This window comes from Telopea speciosissima, chromosome 1 (assembly GCF_018873765.1).
Source record: "Telopea speciosissima isolate NSW1024214 ecotype Mountain lineage chromosome 1, Tspe_v1, whole genome shotgun sequence".
Lineage (NCBI taxonomy): Eukaryota > Viridiplantae > Streptophyta > Magnoliopsida > Proteales > Proteaceae > Telopea > Telopea speciosissima.
Window position 1 is genome coordinate 36813880 of NC_057916.1, and position 21595 is coordinate 36835474.

At 38.5% G+C, this 21595-nt stretch overlaps 1 protein-coding gene and 1 pseudogene across 1 annotated transcript; both read left to right on the forward strand.

Moving 5' to 3' along the window:
* Positions 1-2824: 2824 nt before the first annotated feature.
* LOC122669124 (photosystem I reaction center subunit II, chloroplastic) lies at positions 2825-3724 on the forward strand. The gene has a single exon (XM_043865806.1). The coding sequence runs from the start codon at positions 2916-2918 to the stop codon at positions 3546-3548; it is 633 nt and encodes a 210-aa protein (XP_043721741.1). The 5' UTR covers positions 2825-2915; the 3' UTR covers positions 3549-3724.
* A 4555-nt stretch (positions 3725-8279) lies between these two features.
* Positions 8280-13952, forward strand: LOC122669133 (annotated as a pseudogene).
* Positions 13953-21595: the final 7643 nt, after the last annotated feature.

A 21595-nucleotide genomic window follows, 5' to 3' on the forward strand; every position in this document is an offset into this window, starting at 1 on the left:
CCTTATTCACTAATTCAGATATGATCCAAGTTTTTTGTTGAAGCTTCTTGCATCCATTGCTGTCCAGATATCTTCGTCAATTCTATTTAGCATGTGGGAGTTTATAGTTTGAAATTTTGCACACTGGTTCTTCCTTGTGTGAAGATCGATCAAGTTTTTGAAGAGTGATGCCTTCTCCTTCTAAAAATCAGACCTGTTTTTTTATAATTCAGATATGATCATTGGAGATTGGTGTTTTGGAATTAGTTTGATCGATTGAAAAAGGTTGAAGATTATTGTGTTGCATTGTTTTTGTCCATGGTTCATTATCCCATTGCTCTTTTCCACTTTATCACCTCCCAAAACATACATTTGGCATATACCCATAACCCCTTTGGAAGTTAATGGTATTCTCTAATTTGCCATTTCTTCCTTTTCCATTACCCTTAGCACCTCTTGGTTTGGAATATTATGTTTTTGCCCTATCTCTTATATCATCTTTGTTATGTCCACGTGTACTACACGTGATGGGGGGATTACGTACAGTACACCTGCAGACATTGTAGAAGCATAACTTGCAGAAACACTTGGTGCAAAACATAGAAGATCAGAGTTTTCACCATTGCTAATGGATATCTACTTTGTTATTGGGTTGAGTTTGCTGTAAGGGGGAGATTGAAGTCTTAAAGTATTGAAGATGTTTGGTTATTGCCTTCTTATATGAGGTTTTACAGTTGGGTTGATTTTTTCCGCTGCTTGATTCATCTGCTTGCTGCCCTAGTTGCTTATCTTTAGGATTATCAGTCAGAGATTCATCATTGGACAGCTGTTAAAGATTGGTTAAAGTTTGTTGTTCAAGTTTGCCTAGGTTTTGAAGACCTACTTTTTCAAGTTCTTGAAGGTTTATTTGGGAGTTGCATTCATCTGTCAAGCTGGATTTTGCTATAACTTAGTTTTTTTTCTTTTTTAGTTCAAGTTGAGCATTAGTACCTTGTATACGCCAACTTGAGGGGGAGTGTTAGCATTATTAGGAGTTATTTTTTCTTTAGTTCAAGCAGGATCTTCTTTCTTTACTTATTTGTATAATCCAGCTTGAGGGGGAGTATTGGAATATATACTCCAGAATACTGTGGGGGTATTCTGATCTTTTTGGGGTAGTGTTATTCATCTTATGTTATTAAGTGTAAGTGGGCTATGTGGGTTTTAGTCCCACATCGCTTAGTTTAGTCTCTTTGTAATTTTTCCTCTATTATAAATAGAGGGACTTATCTATCAATGAATACAACACATTATTTTCTCTCATTCTCGCTTTCTAACCCACGATTCTACCAACAGTTACCCTGTAAAAAAAAAATAAAATTGGAGGTTAATAATATTAGGGGTGTAAGTTTGACCTTGTTGGCCAGAGCCTGCTCTGAGTCCAAACAGGGCTTGGGCAGGATTTTTTAACCCTGAGGACGAGTTAGAGTTGAAATTTTTGGGCCTTGGGTCAGGGTCGGGTTGGGTCAGGGTTGAGGCCTTGTATTAGGTTATGTTTAACAATTTATTATTTATATTTTATAATTTTTGTTTAGTATGTAATTATTTAATGATTTACCAAAACAAGTCTAATTATCTATTGAACGAAAATACTTACAAATTTAAGATTGGATCATGGTTTTTAACCCAAAGAAAAGTCTAATCACATGTGTCTCATTTTTTTGATGCATAAGACGGAAGTAAATGGCTAAAAAATTAAGGTCAACCAAGGCTGGGCTAGGCTGGGCTGGGCTGGGCTAAGCACGACAAGGTTGGGCTTGGGCTGAGTTATCTCAGTCTGACCTAGGGCTGGGTTGGGCTTGGGTTGAGTTAAGAGGACTCAGGATTGGGCTAGGGTTTTAAACAATCCGGCTCAACTTGGTCCTGTTTCACCCCTAGTTAAAATTAAAAAATAATAAAAATCTGGTATGTGATTGGACTGTGAGGTTAGCAGGTGGCATTGTTTCTGTTTTCACTTGAATCAGTAATTGTAACAGTTTTTTCTTACTACAAAAAGTTCATCTCTCATTGTTTAGAAATGTTAAAAGAGACATTAGCAAATTCTTTTTCACTTTACTTAGTCTAAATAATCCATTGAAAAGTTCTCCTTTCTTTTCTCAATTTGACTGTGCCAATGAAAATTTTATTTCACTCCACTTTTAGAGATATGGAGTCTTCTTAATCATAAGCTGAAAATGGTAAATGTGAAAATAATATGATAATTCAAGGAGGCATTTGGTAGGTGGGTGCCTAAACAGTATTAACTGTGTAGATGAGATTGGTTTGTTGCTAGTTTGGTTTCAGTTTTCTACATTTATACATAAGAAAAAATGCCAACAAAAATTTCAAAATTTTATGGGGAGGGGGGGGGGTGGGAAAGGGGGTTCGGTTCGGTTTTTGGTTTCAGTTTCCCAAAAAAAACCAAACTGAAGCCAAACCGTTAAGCTCTTGGTTTGCCTTTTTTTTGGGTACACAAATTTTGCAGAAAATAAATTTCGGCAAGGATGAAGATTTGTATAGAACCTAGCACATTTTACCATCTTTCTACCGTTCAATTGGGATCTCAAGGGCACCTGCATCCATGTTTCTTTACATAAATACCCTCAGGGGACTTTTATCATTTAGAGACCAAAATAAAGAAAAAGGAAAATGGTGGTAGGTAGACCAAGGAAAGAGAGAAAAAACAAAGATTTAGTTGATGTGGATGAGAGACTTCGTATCAAGATCAGGCATCCTCATTGGTCCAACACATATCACCTTATCCAAATCCACCAAATGTCCAAAACTCACCATCCACAAAGAATCCTCTGCTATCTCTCTCTCTGGGAACCCAAAAGACCTGACTTCATTATCCCCTCACTCCCACAAGAAGTAACAGCAAGTCAGCAACTACAGCCCCTCTTCCCTGCAACCATCCAATGGCCATGGCAGCCCAAGCATCACTCTTCACCCCAACCCTCTCCACTCCAAAATCTGGTAGCCGTGCCCTTATTCCCTGGAAGCCATCCTCATCATCCTTTTCCTTTGCTGCTCCCAGGCCTCACAATCTCTCCATATCACAGAGAACCATCAGAGCTGCAACTGCAGAGGAGAAAACCGAAACTAAGGAAGCCCCAGTAGGCTTCACCCCACCTGAATTAGACCCAAACACTCCTTCCCCAATCTTTGGTGGCAGCACAGGTGGGTTGTTACGCAAAGCCCAAGTAGAAGAGTTCTATGTCATCACATGGGAGTCTCCCAAGGAACAGATATTTGAAATGCCCACTGGAGGTGCAGCTATAATGAGGCAAGGTCCTAACCTTCTTAAATTGGCAAGGAAGGAGCAGTGTTTGGCACTTGGAACTAGGCTGAGGTCCAAGTACAAGATCAAGTATCAATTCTACAGGGTTTTCCCTAATGGTGAGGTTCAATACCTCCACCCTAAGGATGGAGTCTACCCTGAGAAGGTTAATCCAGGTCGTCAAGGAGTCGGTCTGAACTTCCGTTCCATCGGAAAGAACGCAAGCCCTATCGAGGTCAAGTTCACTGGCAAACAGGTGTATGAATTGTAAGCTGAGAGTGTGGTGAGACTGAAGCTTGGTGATGACTCTGTATTTGTGATTATAGCTACCCTGTTTTATTTTGTTGTTCAATTTCCTTTTGTTTTTCCCTTTCCATATACTCTGCTTGATACATTAAGCTTGGAAATGTTGTGTAATTTTCATTTAATCTAATCAGATTATGTTTCCCCTTCTCCTTGGAAGCCATTGAATTGGCTCAAGCAGGAAAGTAATCTCAAAGAAGGAAGAGATTAGGGACTGGTATAATTCAAAATTATATTAGCTAGCCAACCAATTAAACTTATTGAAATAATTTATCTTTTTAATCCCCCTCTGTTTGGGAGAAGGGTTTGGTTGAAGCCTTAAGAAACTATAGTTAGTTTCAATGAGGTCTTTAGCTTCGAGTTCTTAATACAATATATCATCTTAGACTAAATTTTCTCTATCAGTGCTGAAGAAAACATCTTATTTTCTTACGTAGATAAATGAAACATTCTCTTACAGTCATTCTTTCCATTATATTAACCAAACACTAATCAGTTCCAATGAAAGGATTATGAGAACTTTTTCTTTGTTTGGAGTGAATCAAAAGGATTTTGAAGACTTCATGATGTTAAAGATTATATAATTAGCTGTATTGATTCTTTTGGCTTATTGAAGTACTTATTGGGTCTTTATTTTTATACAATAGTTGAAACTTCTTCAATACATGGATGATTAGTTTCAGTTATTTTTCTGTAGAAAATACTTAGAAGAGTATGATACCTCTTTGCACTAGATAAAAACCAGAGGAAGGGCAGGCTTCTCTCAAATTTGTGTTTTTTGCATAGCTTGCTTCCTGAGTCTCTGATTCTTTGTTGACTTCCTTTCTGTTACTCTTTGTTTAGCATTACGAGTATAGATTTTATTGGTTCGCCACTGCAGTCATATGTTACATGTTTGATAGATTTTCCTCCTCATCTAATGGTACGCCGCTGCAGTCATGTATACACACCGGATTTGGATTTGGATTTGGATTTGGATTTGGATTCGGATAGTTTCATTTCAGATCGGATAAATATCCGGATAATTTACTATTCAATTGTAAAATGCGATTAGTTTAATATTTTAGTAACAACATATGAGATACAATATTACCTTTATTATAAACATTTTTATGAGGATATTTTATTAATTGACAATCAATAATCAGAATCAGAAATCCTTAATCGATATAGGTCAGATTCATTTATTAATCAGATAGTTTATCGGATTGGATGATATCCGGATATCCGATAAACTCCTAAATTCGGATATGATATTAGTTTTTAAAATTCCTTCGGATATTGGATCAGATACGGATGTGTCATTTGTTAAACGGATTTGGATTCGGATAGTAGTATATTTGAGCTAAATCCAATCTGTTTATATCCTTAGATAAACTTTTACGATACAACCAATTCATACCGATACCATATTTTGAAGACAATCGATACCCGATCCGATACTGTGTACTAAAACCATGGGCGACATGCATGTTCTTTATATGGAAATGGTAAATAGGCAACTTCTATCTGTAAAATTTGTCTGTTTGACTGCCATTTTATTCGCTTATCCCAAATTACATGCATATAGGGACCTTTGTTTGTTTGTTTTTTTTTTTTTTTAATGAAAGAAAACTAAATTAACTAGAGAAAAAGAGAAATTTCAACATTGTCGTTTGTATACAAAAAATTTTGTAACGTGGATTGTAAAACGAGCAATCATGATCACCAAAGAAGTGACAGAGTTATCAAGAGGCCGGAACAAAAAAATTAGTGTCATCATCTGAAAGAGAATTAAGCCGAATTAGCACGGGTAAGAATAAGTAAGATGGACCATGGCCAAGCATCATGAGAAGGATGAGGAATATATTTCAAAAGCGACTTGTTTATACACCAAATCTCTTGCACCCTGAGACCCAACTTAGAAGCCCATTCGAGACCGTTGATTATCAACATCACCTCCAGCTCCAGCTCATGATGAGAAGACAAACATCTTGTAGCTACCAAAATGAGTTGTCCATGTAACAAAATGCAAAAAACCAAGGCTAAGGATCTATACCTGGACCCTGGTTTAAAAACTCCTGCACAGAGTAAAATAGAAAAGTTTAAATATGGTAAAGGAGACAAAAAACAAGAGTTATAAGTCCCCACATAAGATGAATAAAGATAAAAATTAGATAATCGGGTGGGAGGGTGAATATCTAAATCAGAAATCAAGCAATTAATATTTAAAATAGTTCTCATAGGATCGGCTTTAGCAAGCCCAAAAACAACCTTGTTTCTTGCATCGTAGATAAAATAACAAGTAATAATAAAAACAGAAAAAAACCATTTTAATGATTATTTATTAAGACGATTGTAGAGAAGGAAATTGGTCAAAAATGTCCCAAGATGGATGGGAGAGAAGCTCTGTTCTCAAACCCAAATGGCTAGCAACCTAGATATGCTTAACCCAATTATAGGAGTGGAAAATGTGCTAGAGAGATTCCACACAAGAGCCACATAATAGTAAACAATCGGGGTTGACTGGGATCCATTTCGAAAGAGCCATCCTGGTCGGAATCCCTGCATGTAAAAAAATATTTTAAATTTGGGATGCAAGAAAAGTTTCCAAAAGAAATCCCACCAGGTGGTGATCCTAGAATTAAAATGAATTGCATTATAAGTCAAGAAATTAGCTGCACGGTGAGTGAAAAATGTACCATCTTTGGCGAGAGTGCACCACCAACTATCATCATCATTTGATAAAGGAATATCAATGATCTTCTAAACAAAACTACTTGGGAGATAAGAAGATAGAAGAGAGATATTTCATTGATTAGATAAACACGAATGACTTACTAGGTCCTGACGCCAAGTTAAATTAAGAGAATGGAGAATTGAAAAATCCTTAATAGATCGGATCCAGGGATCATCCCAAAAGAAAGTATCCTTCCCATTGCCTGTTTTTCTCAGAATCATTCTTTTAAGGATAGAGAGAGAGTTGGCAATACTATTCCAGGTCCAAGAGCCATGTTTAGCCATTATCTTGGGATAAAAAATAGAATTATTAGGAAAGTATATGGCTTTAAGGACATTTGCCCACAAGGCATATGGCTGAGTTATTAATCTCCAATTCAACTTAAGGATAAGAGCCGAATTATTTTATCCGATGCAATAAAATTTTCCTTGAAGAAGGATAGTTGCCATTCCAAAAATTGAGACAAACAGAGTCAAGAGTCCGACAAATTTTAAGAGGAAAATAAAAACAAGACATAAGTAGGTATAGCAGAGAGAGCAAATTGTATCAAGATGCACCGACCTACATAAGAGAGAAAATTAGTTTTCCAAGATGCAAGCCTATTAGTCACACGATTAACAATGTTACCAAGGTCCTTAACTTTTGATCTGGAATGAAAAATGTTAGTACCTAAGTAAGTGGAACTCCTAGACATCTCTTTAATGCCAAGAACAAAACATAAAAACCGCTTATCAGAATGGGAAACATTCCTACTAAACCAAAGCCCACTCTTCTCAAAGTTAATTAATTTCTTGGCTAGAGAGGTCAGAAAATAAATCCAAAATAGCTTTGATGGTCCGAAGGTCCTCAGCCGTGGCCCTACAAAAAATAAAGGTGCCGTCCACAACAAGAGATGTAAGTTCTCCGGGGCTTGTCTAGCTACCTTAATTCCATGACAAAGGCCTAGGTCCCTATAAACAGCCAACAGCCTCGAGAGAACTTCCATGGCCGAAATAAAAAGATAAGGGCTTAGGGGACAATCATGGCGAATCGGTCAGGTCAAAAAGTAGTCTGATATGGGGAAATAAAGGATGAGAAGTGCCTTTTCAGATGATTTGCCAAATTTTTTGCCAAAATCTTATACGAAACATTGCATAAACTAATCAGTTGAAAATTAGAAACCTTATAAGCCTTGTCCGTTTTCCGTTTTTGGAATGAGGGAATGAGGGAAACAAGGGTATGATTAACTCCATAAAGAATAGTGGCATGAGAAAAAAATTGTGCACAAGAGAAAGCACCTCAGAAGATAGTATATCCTAATTTTTTTGAAAAAAACATGCTTGAAAACCATCCATACTTGGTGCCTTCAATGTTTCAAAAGAGAAAGCAACATTTCTTACCTCAGCAAAGGATGGTATATCACAATTGGTCGATTGAACTCCTTTAAGAATAACAGATGGAAAGAGGCATTCCAAATGAGGGATCCAAAGGATTGATTGTTGAAAAAATATAAATTAGGTGGGTGGCAAAGGCATGAGCAATACCCTTTGTATCTTCAATTTTGACCCCGACAATTCTTCTTCTTCGTAAATTGGTTTTTGAGACAAGATGATGGTATCTCGCATTTCTGTCCCCATCCCTTAGGTAGAAGTGACGAGACTTTTGCATCCAAAAAACTTCCTCAGCATCAAATTAAGATCCACTTCAATTGGTTTGAGATCCGAGAAAGATCAGATGAGGAAGGGTGGAAATTGTTCTCTAAACAAGAGAATTGATGTAATAATAAGTCATTTTTTATAAGGTCAATATGGCCAAAAACATGCCGGTTCCAAGATTTGAGAAGATTTGAGACGTTTCTTGTTTATTTTTCCACCTTGGGAGCCCATTTTGCTTATAATGTGACAATAGAGATGTGTGACCTGTGCTGGAGATTGTAAGTGACATAGTTGCTTACCTCAATTGCCTTCTAATCTCCTCCTTTAAATCTTCCTCTCCATATGTGAAATCATTAGTGCAGAAGCTGGATTGAAGCCCAGCAAATGGAGATTGTTGAAGACATTGTCATTGTGGGTGCTGGAATTGCAGGCCTCACTACCTGCCTTGGACTCCACAGGCACTCTCTCTCTCTCCCCCTCGCCTTTGGTTAAAAAGAACTACTAACCCCATATGTATTTTCTATAGGTTGGGATTGCGAAGCTTGGTTTTAGAATCATGGGACTGTCCGAGGGTCACCGGATTCTCAATTATGACATGGACTAATGCTTGGAAGGCCTTGGATGCCTTGGACATCGGTGATTCCCTCCGGCAACAACATTTCAGGATTCAAGGGTAAGAGAACTCTCTCTCTCTCTCTGTTTTTGATGTGTTCATGTTAGCTTGAAACATAAGATACTGACTAGAAGGAACTAAGTGCAGGTCTGTGATACTTTCTTCAATTTCAGGACTTCCAGTCTCTCAAGTTTCTTTTGATTCTAAAGGGAAACAGTGAGTCTTTGATTGCTTATTACAGCTTTGTCTCCTGCCCATTATTACTTAGAAATATTTTTTTTTGAGGAAAATCTGTTTCGGAATGTAGTGGAGACCATGAAGTTCGTTCTGTTCAAAGGAAAGTACTACTTGAAGCCCTTGCAAAGGATTTGCCACCTGGTACCATCAGGTTCTCCTCTAATGTTGTTTCTATTGAGCAAGCAGGTTATTCTAAACTGGTGCACTTGGAAGATGGATCCATCATCAAGACTAAGGTAAATTAATTAAAATTGTCTTCTTCATGAGCAATTAAATTAGATGATGGGAAGTAAAATGTACAGATTTCTTTCAAGTTCAAGCCATCTTGCTTGTTGGTGTTATGTGTCTTGAATTCAAGTACGACCTGACCCGATGGATTGTCCCGACTTGGAGGAGTATTTGTCACACCCCCATCCCTCAACCACGGGGAATGCAACTGGAGCGTACCAATACGCTCTCTAACCACCAGAATCACTGATGCAGTACCCAAGACTAACTCATTCACAACGACAAATAATAGGTAAAAAGAAAGGATTAATATTAATAACATCAGAGTTAGCAGAAGCTAGGTGATAGCATATAAAATATTGTCTATTCAAATTTACCCCTTCATATCAATGGGTTCTAATCAGGATCTATGTATTATCACTGTATAATAAATACACTTATCAAGAAAGGAATAAAAGAATACACCTTTGAATCAGAAAATAGTTTATCAAAGTATAACAAAAGATGGCCACCACCAAGAATCACTTGTTCCCTCGTGGAACACACTCTCTGATCACTCCGGTCCATGATCCTCATACTCAAGTCCACCACTCTTCATGACCTTCATCGGAGTCTTGAACTCCGTGCCGTCATGCTCGAATGTACTGCATCAACTAAAAAATATGTTTCCTCGAGGAGTGAGCTCCAAGCGAGCCCAATGAGTGGCTAAGCCACACAAGCATACACAATAATAATAATGAATGGGGTTATCGCAAACCATACATGATGGACGGATACCAAGGTGTCCCATACCACTAAGGTAGACCGTACATCACATACAATTTACAATCATGTTACATGAATGAATGATGATGTATAGTTTTATTGTTATCCACCTAACACACAACTAAGTCAGGTATAGTACTATAGCAACCTTAGGTAGCATCCCCGACATCGGTACCATAAGCGGATGGTATACGGCGATGACAAACCGAGTCGCGCCGAAGCTTCTTTGTACGGTCTCCACCAAGAGATATACGCAAACCCCGAGTCAAATCCTGTCCCGGCGTTCGGCCCAAAATACGGTTGGCGCCGAACTTCCCGGTGGGTATACCCGAATAACGGTCGGAACCCACGGATTTGCGACACCTAACCCCCTGTCGGTAAGGGTCATAGTCTTGGGTAAACATTTATCCTAGCCAACATTCACCTATTGTATGAGTGAGGTACGCATGTGCATAGGCGGAGGCCGAGTCCATAGATACCGAAATACGGTCGGCCGGCTATCCTCTCGCCCCTCTAGCCCATACGTACATATACAAGTACGAGATGTGAATCTCGAAGGCGATCGGTCGGTCACCATCCCGTTTCCACCTAATGCAATGGACAACTCTAATGTAATTTCAAGCACGGCAATCTCAAGCCCAGCACCCACCGGCACTTGGATCCCGCAGAAGCCCTAGATCTACATGCCATGAGTGAGTCCATATTATGGAATCCTCGGGTCCAGACCAACCGGCACCGAGTCCCATAACTAAATCCAACACCATTCACACCATAGTGCGAGTAAAATAAATAATATCGCAAGACAAGAATGTAAAGTCCTATCAACATCTAAACATTTATATCGTCCTATATCTTACTAATAATTATATATTATAGCACACATGCATGAATGACATTCGCAAGACACGACACACAAACATTCCATAAATTAAGGCGTTTGCTTAACTCACTCACCTTGATTCTCGGTCAATCGTCGATGCGGAGCTCTTCAAATCGACGTTCGATGCCAAGTACACTTGCCCCACGTACTAATACGCCCCGAGCCAGGTCGTCAACTTAAAGAGAGTGTACAACGTGGAGAGAGATTAGTGCCTTAGGGCTAGAAGAGTTGGGCCCCATAAGTTATCAAACAAGGCTAAAATAGGGGACCGGCACATACAGCAAGGCTATATCATGTGCCTGTCCATGTGCCTGTCCCTCTCGGACTTTCCACCGGCAGATCTAGGTTCTCGGGGGGCACTTGCATGTGCTTATCCATGTCCTGTCCCTCTCAGACCTCCCACCGGCAGATCTTTCTCAGGGCTGCACTTGCATGTGCCTGTCCATGTGCCTGTCCCTCTCGGACTTCCCACCGCAGATCTAGTTTCTCGAGGGACAGGCACTTGCATGTGCCTGTCCATGTGCCGATCTTCTTGTTCATACCATTCCGAGAATGGTTTTGTTGCCCCAAAGTCTTGGGCTAAAATGGGATATTCTTAGGGATTTTTAGGGGTCTCTTTGGCCATGAGAACAACTCCAACCAAGGTGCCATAGCACACACCCAACATGGGTTTGTAAACCCCATGATCGATTAGGTTTTTCTCCATTAAAATACATATGGAAAGAAAACTCATGGGTTTGGGTATTGGGGTTTTGAAAGGGGCTTTAATCAATGTTATTTAACAACCCACAAACCACACCTCTATGGTCTTCCATGAGGGTTGGTGAAACCCATAAATGGAGGTGAATCCCCAACTTAGGGTTCATAAATGGAGAAAGGGTGAAAGGGGGTTCAAGGTAGGATTAGGTGTCTTTATAACTAAGCTTCAAAGATTAGCCATTAATGACCTTTCCATTAGGGTAGATGAAGCACTCATGGCTCATAAGTCCAAACCTTAGGTCTATAAATTAGGAAGTGAGAGAGAGAGAGAGAGAGAGAGAATGCTCACCAATGTAGGAGAGTAAGCTTGGGTTCCACCTCTCTTCCTTCTTCTTCTTCTTCTTTCGTTCCTTCTTCCTTCTTCTTCTTCTTCTTTCTTTCCTTCTCTCCTTTCCTCTCCACGATTTAGGTTTTCTATTGTGAGGTGAATAGTGGATTGACCCCTATTTACCTCACTTTAGTCTTAAGTCATGTTTGGTTGTCTTAGGTCTTTAGGTCCATTTTAAGTTATTGGGCCCATTATACTACTAGGCCCATAATATGATTAGAAGGAACATCAGGTCCTAAGCCCATTCTAGTATTTATACTCATGAGTTATTAGGATATTAACTTACTCCCAATCATCTATAAGTGGGAACGGTACACCGGCGAGGGCGAGGCGGATCCTCGAAATAAGGAAATGCTAGGAATGCACCCTCGAAGACAAACTTTCCCCTATCTCTGTCGATGTACCTATCCTCGATGACTTCTCTAGAGTCACGGTCAACAATCTTATGGGATGGCTTGAGTATCATGGTCCCACGATTCACGAGCGTACTTCGCTCCCGGTTCTACATAAAAGGTTCAAACCAGACCGGTGGTCAGACCGAGTTTTAAACCGGGTTTTGGGCACGGATTTAACAGTATTTTTTTTTTTTTTTTGGTTTTATTGTCTTGTTGTATAAGAAAGAGAGGAGTGAGATTTGGGGATTTTTGAGTTAGGATTTTCTGGGGAGAGTTCTTGCAAAGACCTTTGGGTGTTCTTAAGAGATCTCTATTGTATTTTCTTCCAACGCATAGTGAATCATCTTCAGCTTCACCCGTACATGGATGCAGCACATCATATTAAAGTGTGAACCACGTTAAATCTCTGTGTCGTCTTTGCTCTATTTTGTTTCTTTATGTTTCTTGGTGTTTGTGTTAACAGTTGGAATTCACGAAATATATACTTCTTTGTTCTTAAATTTCAGGTGTTGATCGGTTGTGACGGTGTGAACTCGGTGGTGGACCAATGGTTGGGTCTTCAGAAGCCAACTTTCACCAAGCGATGGGTGATTAGGGGACTCCTAGAGTTCCCAAATGTCCATGACTTTGAGCCCAAATTATTGCAATTCGTTGGAGATGGCTTTCGATCTGGTTTCGTTCCTTCTAACCAAAATTCCATGTACTGGTTTTTTTCTTGGACTTCATCAGATCAATGTAAGCCAAATATGTTTTTGCTCTTTCATCTAATATGATAAGCAAATATGCATTTAAATTTTAGGGAAAATTATACATCACCCCTTGGTTTTTGAAAAAACTTAAATCACCCCCTGGTTTAGACCCCAATATGACCAATTAGTCTCTACCGTTAGTTTTATGTTGTTAAGTGATAATGTCAGCCAGTTAAAAAAATTTAAATCCCTAAACTACCCTTGATCAATGTTCAAGATGAAAGAAGGGTAGTTTTGTAAATTTAATTCTAATGTTTTAGTACAAGGGTAAAATAGTCATTTCACACCAATAACTAATAGTGCACTAACACCGTTACTGTAGAGGGGGTGATTTGAGTTTTTTCAAAAACCAAGGGGTGATCTGAGTGTCGTTTGAAAACCAGGGGGTGACATGTAATTTACCCTAAAAATTTTAAGGTTCTATCACTAAGAAAGCTAAATTGAAGGCTTTCTTTCCTTTAATGACTTTTATTTGTATCCTCACATTACTTCACTTGGATGGTTGTAGACAATGACATAGAAGAGAATCCCACAAAAATGAAGGAGTTTGTGCTGAGCAAGCTTGGGAAAGTACCTCAAGATTTGAAGGATGTAGTAGAAAAGACTGAATTGGAAAGCATCATCTGCTCCCCTTTAAGTTTCAGATGGCCATTTAATGTGTTGTGGGGAAATGTCTACAAAGACAATGTTTGTGTGGCTGGTGATGCTCTCCACCCTATGACTCCTGACCTTGGTCAAGGTGCATGCTCAGCATTGGAAGATGGCATTGTTTTAGCTAGGAGTCTTGCAGAAGCCTTGTCAACAAAACCAAAAGCTGAAATTAATATCAAGATTGAAGAAGAAGAAGAAGAATACAAGAAGATCAAGAAGGCTTTGGAGAAGTTTTCTAATGAAAGAAAATGGAGGAGCTTCGAGCTCATCAGTACAGCTTATATAATGGGTTTTATACAACAGAGTAATGGGAAAATTATAACCTTCTTGAGAAATAAACTGTTGTCACCCTTCATACCCAAGTTGATATTAAAAAAGGCTGACTTTGATTGTGGGAAACTACACAATTCCTGAATGATTGGTCTATTTAGAAGCATTTTAACCATAGTAGATGTTTTCAATTACTGAGTTGTACCTGAAACAAGAATAAATGTTAAGATCTCTCTCTCTCTCTCTCTATTTATAGAATGGAACCCTAATCTGCAAAAGGAATCACCTGCCATGTGGTATGATCCTATTGGTGAATCAATTTGGATTTCTTATATGAGCCAGACTCAATAAACGTAAATACAAGTAATCCCCTATGAAATTCACTTATATGTAGTCACGAAATTATTTACAAATAAGTTTACCCCCTAAATGGTAGTAACTAAAAACTCAATAAAGTGACAGAAATAATGATGTTATAGTCTTTCCACTTAACAATATCACATAACGAGCTTACAAGTATAAAATATGAACACCATAAAAAATCCTAGCACGTCAAAACAGTTATGTCAAAGAATCTCAACCATTGAGTGGATATAAAAGTTTTCGGGAAGTGGATTTCTTATCGAGAATCTCTTGCATTCACAGATGAATATTCCAATGCATTGATATGTAGGTGTGTGGACAAAGATCCAATTTAGATGAAAACCAATCCTCAGGGTCTTAATTGACAAAGACTCGCCACCTAGATTAGGGTCTAGGACCCATGTTAAAAATAAAACAAAATGACTCCATTTGAACTAATCCAATCCAAAGGTTGGGGTCTGTGTTAGGTTGTAGTCTGGGGAAGGTGTTAGGCACTTTGATCCACCCGAATTAAAGGCAAACATATTGAAATTCACACACATGCATCACAAAGAGAGCAGGGATGGCATACCTGTTGGGAATAAACCCGATGCGCAGCGGAATTTGGATCGGGTCAATACTTGTAGTCCATGATCAAGAGTAGGGAAGAAACAATTTCAGAATTACATTCATGGTTACCTTAGAGTCGCAAGTGAAACTCCTCCTATAGATAATAGGTCTTCCAACTTGTGCAAACTTGGAGATTGAAAAACTGTTCAATACTTTGAAGCTTGATCAATCCTTGCAACCTTTTAGAAGAATACCAAAATCACCAAAGCCTCTTGAGTTCTCTAACTCAAGTCTCACACACTCAACTACAAGAGAGGGGAGAGAGAGAAATCGTAGGAGGGGGAGAGAGCACTGTCAAAATCTTCTGGAGGCTCCTCCCTCGCCCTCTTTTTAGTTTTGGAGATCCTTGGGTGTCAAGTAATCTCCTCCCATTTTGGCCTTAGCTCAATCTTCCATTTTGGTATTTGATGAATATTTTAATTTTTGCAACTCCAATTTGCTACTAAAGTGAAGACATAGAATCTCAAAAGGAATACAATCTTTCTAAATTATGGTTCATGAGATATTCTCATAATATCTCTTGCCATAATATAAAAAGATATTTAACCATAAATATTTTGTTCTCCCATACAATGGCATGTGTCCAATAAACTCTTTTATTGCATATAAGCCCTTTCACTTTTCTAATATCCCATAATGAATTATAAGGTATGTACTTTAATACTACTAATCCCCAATTCATCATGTACGTTGATCGAGAGAATATGTTATAGCAATCGGACAGCCGAAAAACTTCAAAATCAATTTTCAATATAATTTATATAGTAATTTTATATTGAAAATAAATTAATAAAACATTTCGAATAAACACTGGATCCAGATTTAGTTCCGACCAATCACTTTCTCTCTCTTGGATATTCCCCGCGTACGGGCAGTGGATTCCATGTTGAGAATCCTCTTTGTTTACAATGCGGGGTCACGAATCCAGTGTACCGGTTTATAGTCCGATTGGACATCAAACATTGGCTTACCAAAATTCGTAATTCCACACTGCAACAAATGGAATCTCTCAGGTCAAAGGGCCATCGAGTGGCGGGTAAGTATATCATACACACAACCAGTAGCAATACATAAGATATACGTACCAGATTCTCATCTATACACGTTCTCGACGTATACCCACATCCATGCACCGAAATCACCATTTCTCGTGACATGCGATATGGAAACCATATAAACGGGATGTCTAGTCCCGTTCCTAGTTCAGGCAAGTTTTAGGTAAAGATTTATGGAACATTCTTATAAGCCCAAATGAAATAATAAAATGTAAAAATTAAATTCAATAATTTAATAATTCAGGTTAGATGGACACATAATTCCAACAATCTCCCACTTGTACATCAAAGCCAATTGCCAACAAAAGTTACACCCATGCTCTCAATGTGTTTTTCAAACACTATAGGAGCTAATCCTTTTGTCATCACATCTGACACATTATCAGCAGTGCCAACTTTAGAAACAGCTTCATCACCTTGCTGGATTATCTCTCTAATAAGGTGATACTTTTGCTGCACATGTTTGTTCCTTTGATGAGCCCTAGGCTCCTTGGACTGTACAATCGCCCCCGTGTTATCACACAATAAAGGTATAGGGTTTTTGACTAACTCTGGAACATCCTCCAAGTCGGTAAGAACTTTCTTGAGCCAGACACCTTCCTTGGCTGCATCACCAGCTGCCAGGTACTCTGCCTTAGTAGTAGAATCAGCTGTAGATTTCTGTTTGGTGCTTCTCCACACAATCGCTCCACCGCCCATAAGGTAAACCATATCGGATGTAAACTTTCTATGATCCTTGTCAGTTTGGAAATCCGAATCCGTATATCCAACTACTGACAACTCATCACGCCCATACATCAAAAAATAGTCTTTGGTCTTTCTCAAATACTTGAGAATATTCTTGACCACAGTCTAATGCTCTTTTCCTGGATTGGATTGAAACCGACTCACTATCCCTACAGCATAGCAGATATCTGGCCTTGTACAGAATATAGCGTACATCAGACTTCCCACTGCAGAGACATTGGGAACTGTCTTCATCTCTTCAATGTCCTCTGGAGTCTTGGGGCATTGAGATTTGGAAAGTGAAATTCCATAGCGAAAAGGAACATTTCCTTTCTTAGAATTTTCCATGTTAAACCTTGCCAGTATCTTTTCTATGTATGTGGATTGTGACAAGCCTAGCATCCTTTTCTGGCGATCTCTAATAAGCTTGATCCCAAGAATATAGCTAGCTTCACCCAAGTCCTTCATCGAAAAAGTGGTGGACAACCACACCTTTATGGATGAAAGAAACCCAACATCGTTCCCTATTAGTAAAATGTCATCTACGTACAATACGAGAAAACAAACCGCACTCCCACTGAACTTCTTGTAAACGCAGGGTTCATCTATGTTCTGTTCAAAGTCAAACGATTTGACTGCTTGATCAAAACGGATGTTCCAACTCTTGAAAGCTTGCTTGGGTCCATAAATGGATCTCAACAACTTGCACACTTTGTTCTCTTCACCTTTTGAAGTGAATCCCTCTGGCTGTTGCATGTAGATTTCTTCATCAAGAAATCCATTTAGAAATGCAGTTTGCACATCCATCTGCCAGATTTCATAGTTGTAGTGTGTGGCTATTGCCAACAAAATCCTGATGGTTTCATCATAGCTACTGACGAAAAGGTCTCCTCATAGTCTATACCTTCTTGTTAGGTATAACCTTTTGCTACTAGTCTTGCTTTGAATCTCTCAACCTTTCCATCTATGCCTCTCTTCCTCTTGAAGATCCACTTACATCCAATGGGCTTTATGCCTTCTGGTGGATCCTCCAGAGTTTAGACATTATTGGAATACATTGAGTCAATTTCAGAGCGTGTGGCTTCCTCCCATTTGGGTGCATCTACATCTTAAAGAGCTTGTTTATATGTATACGGATCGTCATCCGATTCAGTAGTAACCATATAGAATTCTTCTACGGTCTTAGCTTCTTCAGTAAGAAGTGTATAACGTGTGGGTGGTCTTATGGTCCTCCCACTACATCGCAGCTCCTGAACTATATCAGGTTCGATGGGGTCGATAGTTGGTTCAATTGATGGATTAGGCATTTCAGGTATAGAAGACATCTCTTCTATAAAAACAGAGTCGCTTCTCTTGGCACTCAAATCTTCTTCAATGAAAGTAACATGCTTACTAACAATGACTTTCTGATTTGCAGGGTCATATAAGTTGTAATCTTTTGTGCCTTTTGGGTATCCCAAGAATAAGCATCTAAAAGAACGTGGCTCCAACTTACTATCTGTTTGTTGTTTGCGTATATACGTAGGACAACCCCAAACCCTGAAGTGTTTTACGCTGGGCTTGCATCCATACCATAATTCAAATAGGGTTTTGGATACAGTTTTAGTAGGAACCCTATTCAATATATAGATCGCAGTCTCTAGGGCATACCCCCAGAAGGATAAGGGTAACTCATTAAAGGTGAGCATGGTTCGAACGATGTCCAACAAAGTTCGGTTGTGTCTTTTAGATACACCATTTTGTTGAGGTGTATCAGGATTTGATAGTTGTGACACAATCCCCTCGGGCGTGAGATAGGCTTTGAATTCGTCTGATAAATATTCCCCTCCTCGATCTGATCGAATGGACTTGATGCGTTTATCTAATTGTTTTTCAACCTCAGCCTGAAACTCTTTGAACTTTTCAAAAGTCTATGACCTCTTACGCATTAAGTAGATACTACTGTATCTAGAATAGTCATCGGTGAATGTCCCAAAGTACTCATAACCATACTTAGCTTGGATGTTAATGGGCCTACACACGTTAGTGTGAATTAATTCCAACAAACTGTCGGCTCTCCTGCCTTTATTGGGCAAGGGCTTCTTGGTCATCTTTCCTTATAGGCATGATTCACAGGTTGGGAATGGTTCGACCTTTAGGCTTTCTAAGGCCCGTCCTTCACCAGCCTATTAATCCTGTCTACATTGATGTGACCTAATCTGAGATGCCATAGGTAAGTAGGACTCACTAGAGCTCTCTTTCATTTCAAATCGATATTTGAAACCTCATTCGTTATCAGGGGTTGTTTTAGAAAATACAAACTATTTTGTAAAAATCCAGAAGCAATAAAGATATTATTATAATGAATTAAAATTCTAGTACCAAAAGTAAATACATAACCGTCTTAAACTAAATTTGAAACGAAAATTATATTCCTTTTAAAAGAAGGAACATAGTAGCAATTCTTTAAAACTAAAGATGTAGAATCAAATTCTATACTATAGGTTCCAACTGCCAACGCCTTGGCCTCTGCTCCACTGCCCATCTTGAGACACACTTCATTCTTGTCCAGTCTTTTTGTCTCCTTGAACCCTTGTAACATATTGCAGACATGGACCATAGATCCGGTATCCACAAGCTATGAGTTAGATGGTCCAATAGACATATTAGTTTTGAAAAGGACAAAAACATTTAAATTACCTTCTGAAGAGGTATCCTTGTCGTCCGAATTCTTTTTCAAGGAAGGCAAGTATGCACGGCAGTTATGTTTCCAATGCCCCTCTTTCCCACAAAAGAAACACTTTCCTTCCTTAGGAGATTTCTTCTTCTGAATTTTTCTGCTTTTTCCTTTATGGATCTTACCCTTCTTTTTCTTTCCCTTGTTCTTGGAAGAACTTTCTTTCACCTCGGTGAGGTGCACTTCTGTCTTTTCCTTTTTAATCGCTCTCTGGGTTTCTTGTAACATATTACCTAGCTCGGTCAACTGAACATCTAACTTGTTCATATTGAAGTTGAAAATAAAGGAGCTGAATGAGCCAGGGAGAGATTTAAAAATTACGTTCATCTTAAACTTCAAGGAGAATTTTTCAGAACCTAAACCCCCCAATTGTTCGAACAAGTTTCAAATTTTCATCACGTGGTCCAAGACTGGAGTTCCAGATTCCATCTTGAGACTGTGGATCTTATCCACCAGCTCGTACTCTATGTGGGTGTCTTGTTGGCTATACAACTCCTTGATTTTAGCCATCATGTTACCTATAGAAGATATTCCCTTGACAGACTCGACAATCGATTTGCAATGGAATTCAAAATATATAGTTGGGTCTTTGAATCCCTTTAATGGTAGAATTTGAAGATGCCCACCCTTTCTTTTAGGTGTTCCGCGGTAAATTCAGTAGTACCCTCAGTTCCATCCATATCAGCAGATGGTATAGTGGGAGACTCTTCCGTTAGGACAGAGTCAAGTCCCTCAGCCTTGAGAAGGAGCATAATGTTATGATGCCAATCCTCTTAATCTAGTCCGATCAATTTTGATTGGGTGATAAGTGACATAAGGGTGTTGTTGATTGGGGCAGCCATGTCGAAAAGATCTACACATGTACAAGTAAGAACATAATAAATATCATGACCATTGAATTTTGATTTTGGGCTAATTAAAATAATGGTCCTTCATCTTTTTCATATCCCTCCATAATGAAAAAAATGTATTGGAACTCAACAATCCTTGCATGTAAAACTTACCCTATCAGGGATCATCCCATATACAGTGATTGGGTGGACTATTCTGTCCGCCTCCTAGGCTTCCAATGTAATTGGCCACTTGAGTGTCATGTCCATATCCTATCGGCTGAGACACACTTAAGTCATGCAATTTCCTAATGATTTAGAATGAACCATGGCATCATGAGAGATGACCCACTAACGTAGTGCCCTCCCACTATCCATGTCCATTTCCTATCCAATGGAAGAAGGTGCAGACAATATGATAGGGAGATCCTCACAATGTCCTATCAGCTCTATTATGAGGACCTCATTACCTACCTCTACATCCATTATCAATAAGGGGCCATGAATAAAGATTTACCAGTTAAGATCTATCCATATCACACATGCTTTTAAAAATAGAGGAAAAACGATTGCGCACAAAATATATCGTCATATATAGAAAATGCAACGCACAAGGTAACACATATATAAATTATGGTTATGAGATGCTAGGTTTAGTGAGAATAATAACGTATTATTACTCCCACTAAATCAATAATTATTTAATTTAATGTGAAAAGAATTACGCATCTAATGCATCAAGTGATGCATAACAAAATGTTTGCTCCATCCATTGGCATCTCCATGCTTTGTTCTTTGCATCTTCATGCTCCTTTCTATCTCCTTCCATCATCGTATGTTGGCCTCCATCTTTCTTTAAGATCTTCAAAAACTCCATCGGTTGAACTTACATAAAATAAATAAAATTACTACCTAGTTTTCTATACACTTTTCTTAGGGAAGAAATCCTCTTTGTAAATACAACCCACCATTGGATTGCCCAAGGGGTGGAGTACATAATTTTATCAAAAAGAAAGGGGGAAAAGAGATAGAGGGGAAAGAGAGCACAACGCACATCACATTCTATATTTCACATAAATAATTAAATACCACCATCTACATAGATTTACATATTAAATCCATCCCCATAACCACCAAGATAAAATAAAAATTCTCCATGATCCAGTCCAATAAGGTAATGATACATGTAATCCCACATCAACTTATGGCAAAAATTGGGTGAATGCAAATCACCTACTTAACCATTAAGTGTGAGTGTATTCCAAAAATTGAACTAAAAAATCCAATAAAAATAACTATTTATTTTTCTTTTCTTTTTATATCAATCATAATATAATCAAATCAAAACATGTATCCTTTTATTGGAAAAAATAACAACTTTATTCTAAGATCATGGAGAACCTGATAGAATAAAATATACAGAATATTCATGGAGATCAATGAGCATACAATAATTTCAGGGGCGTGATTTGCGTACCTGGATCCATG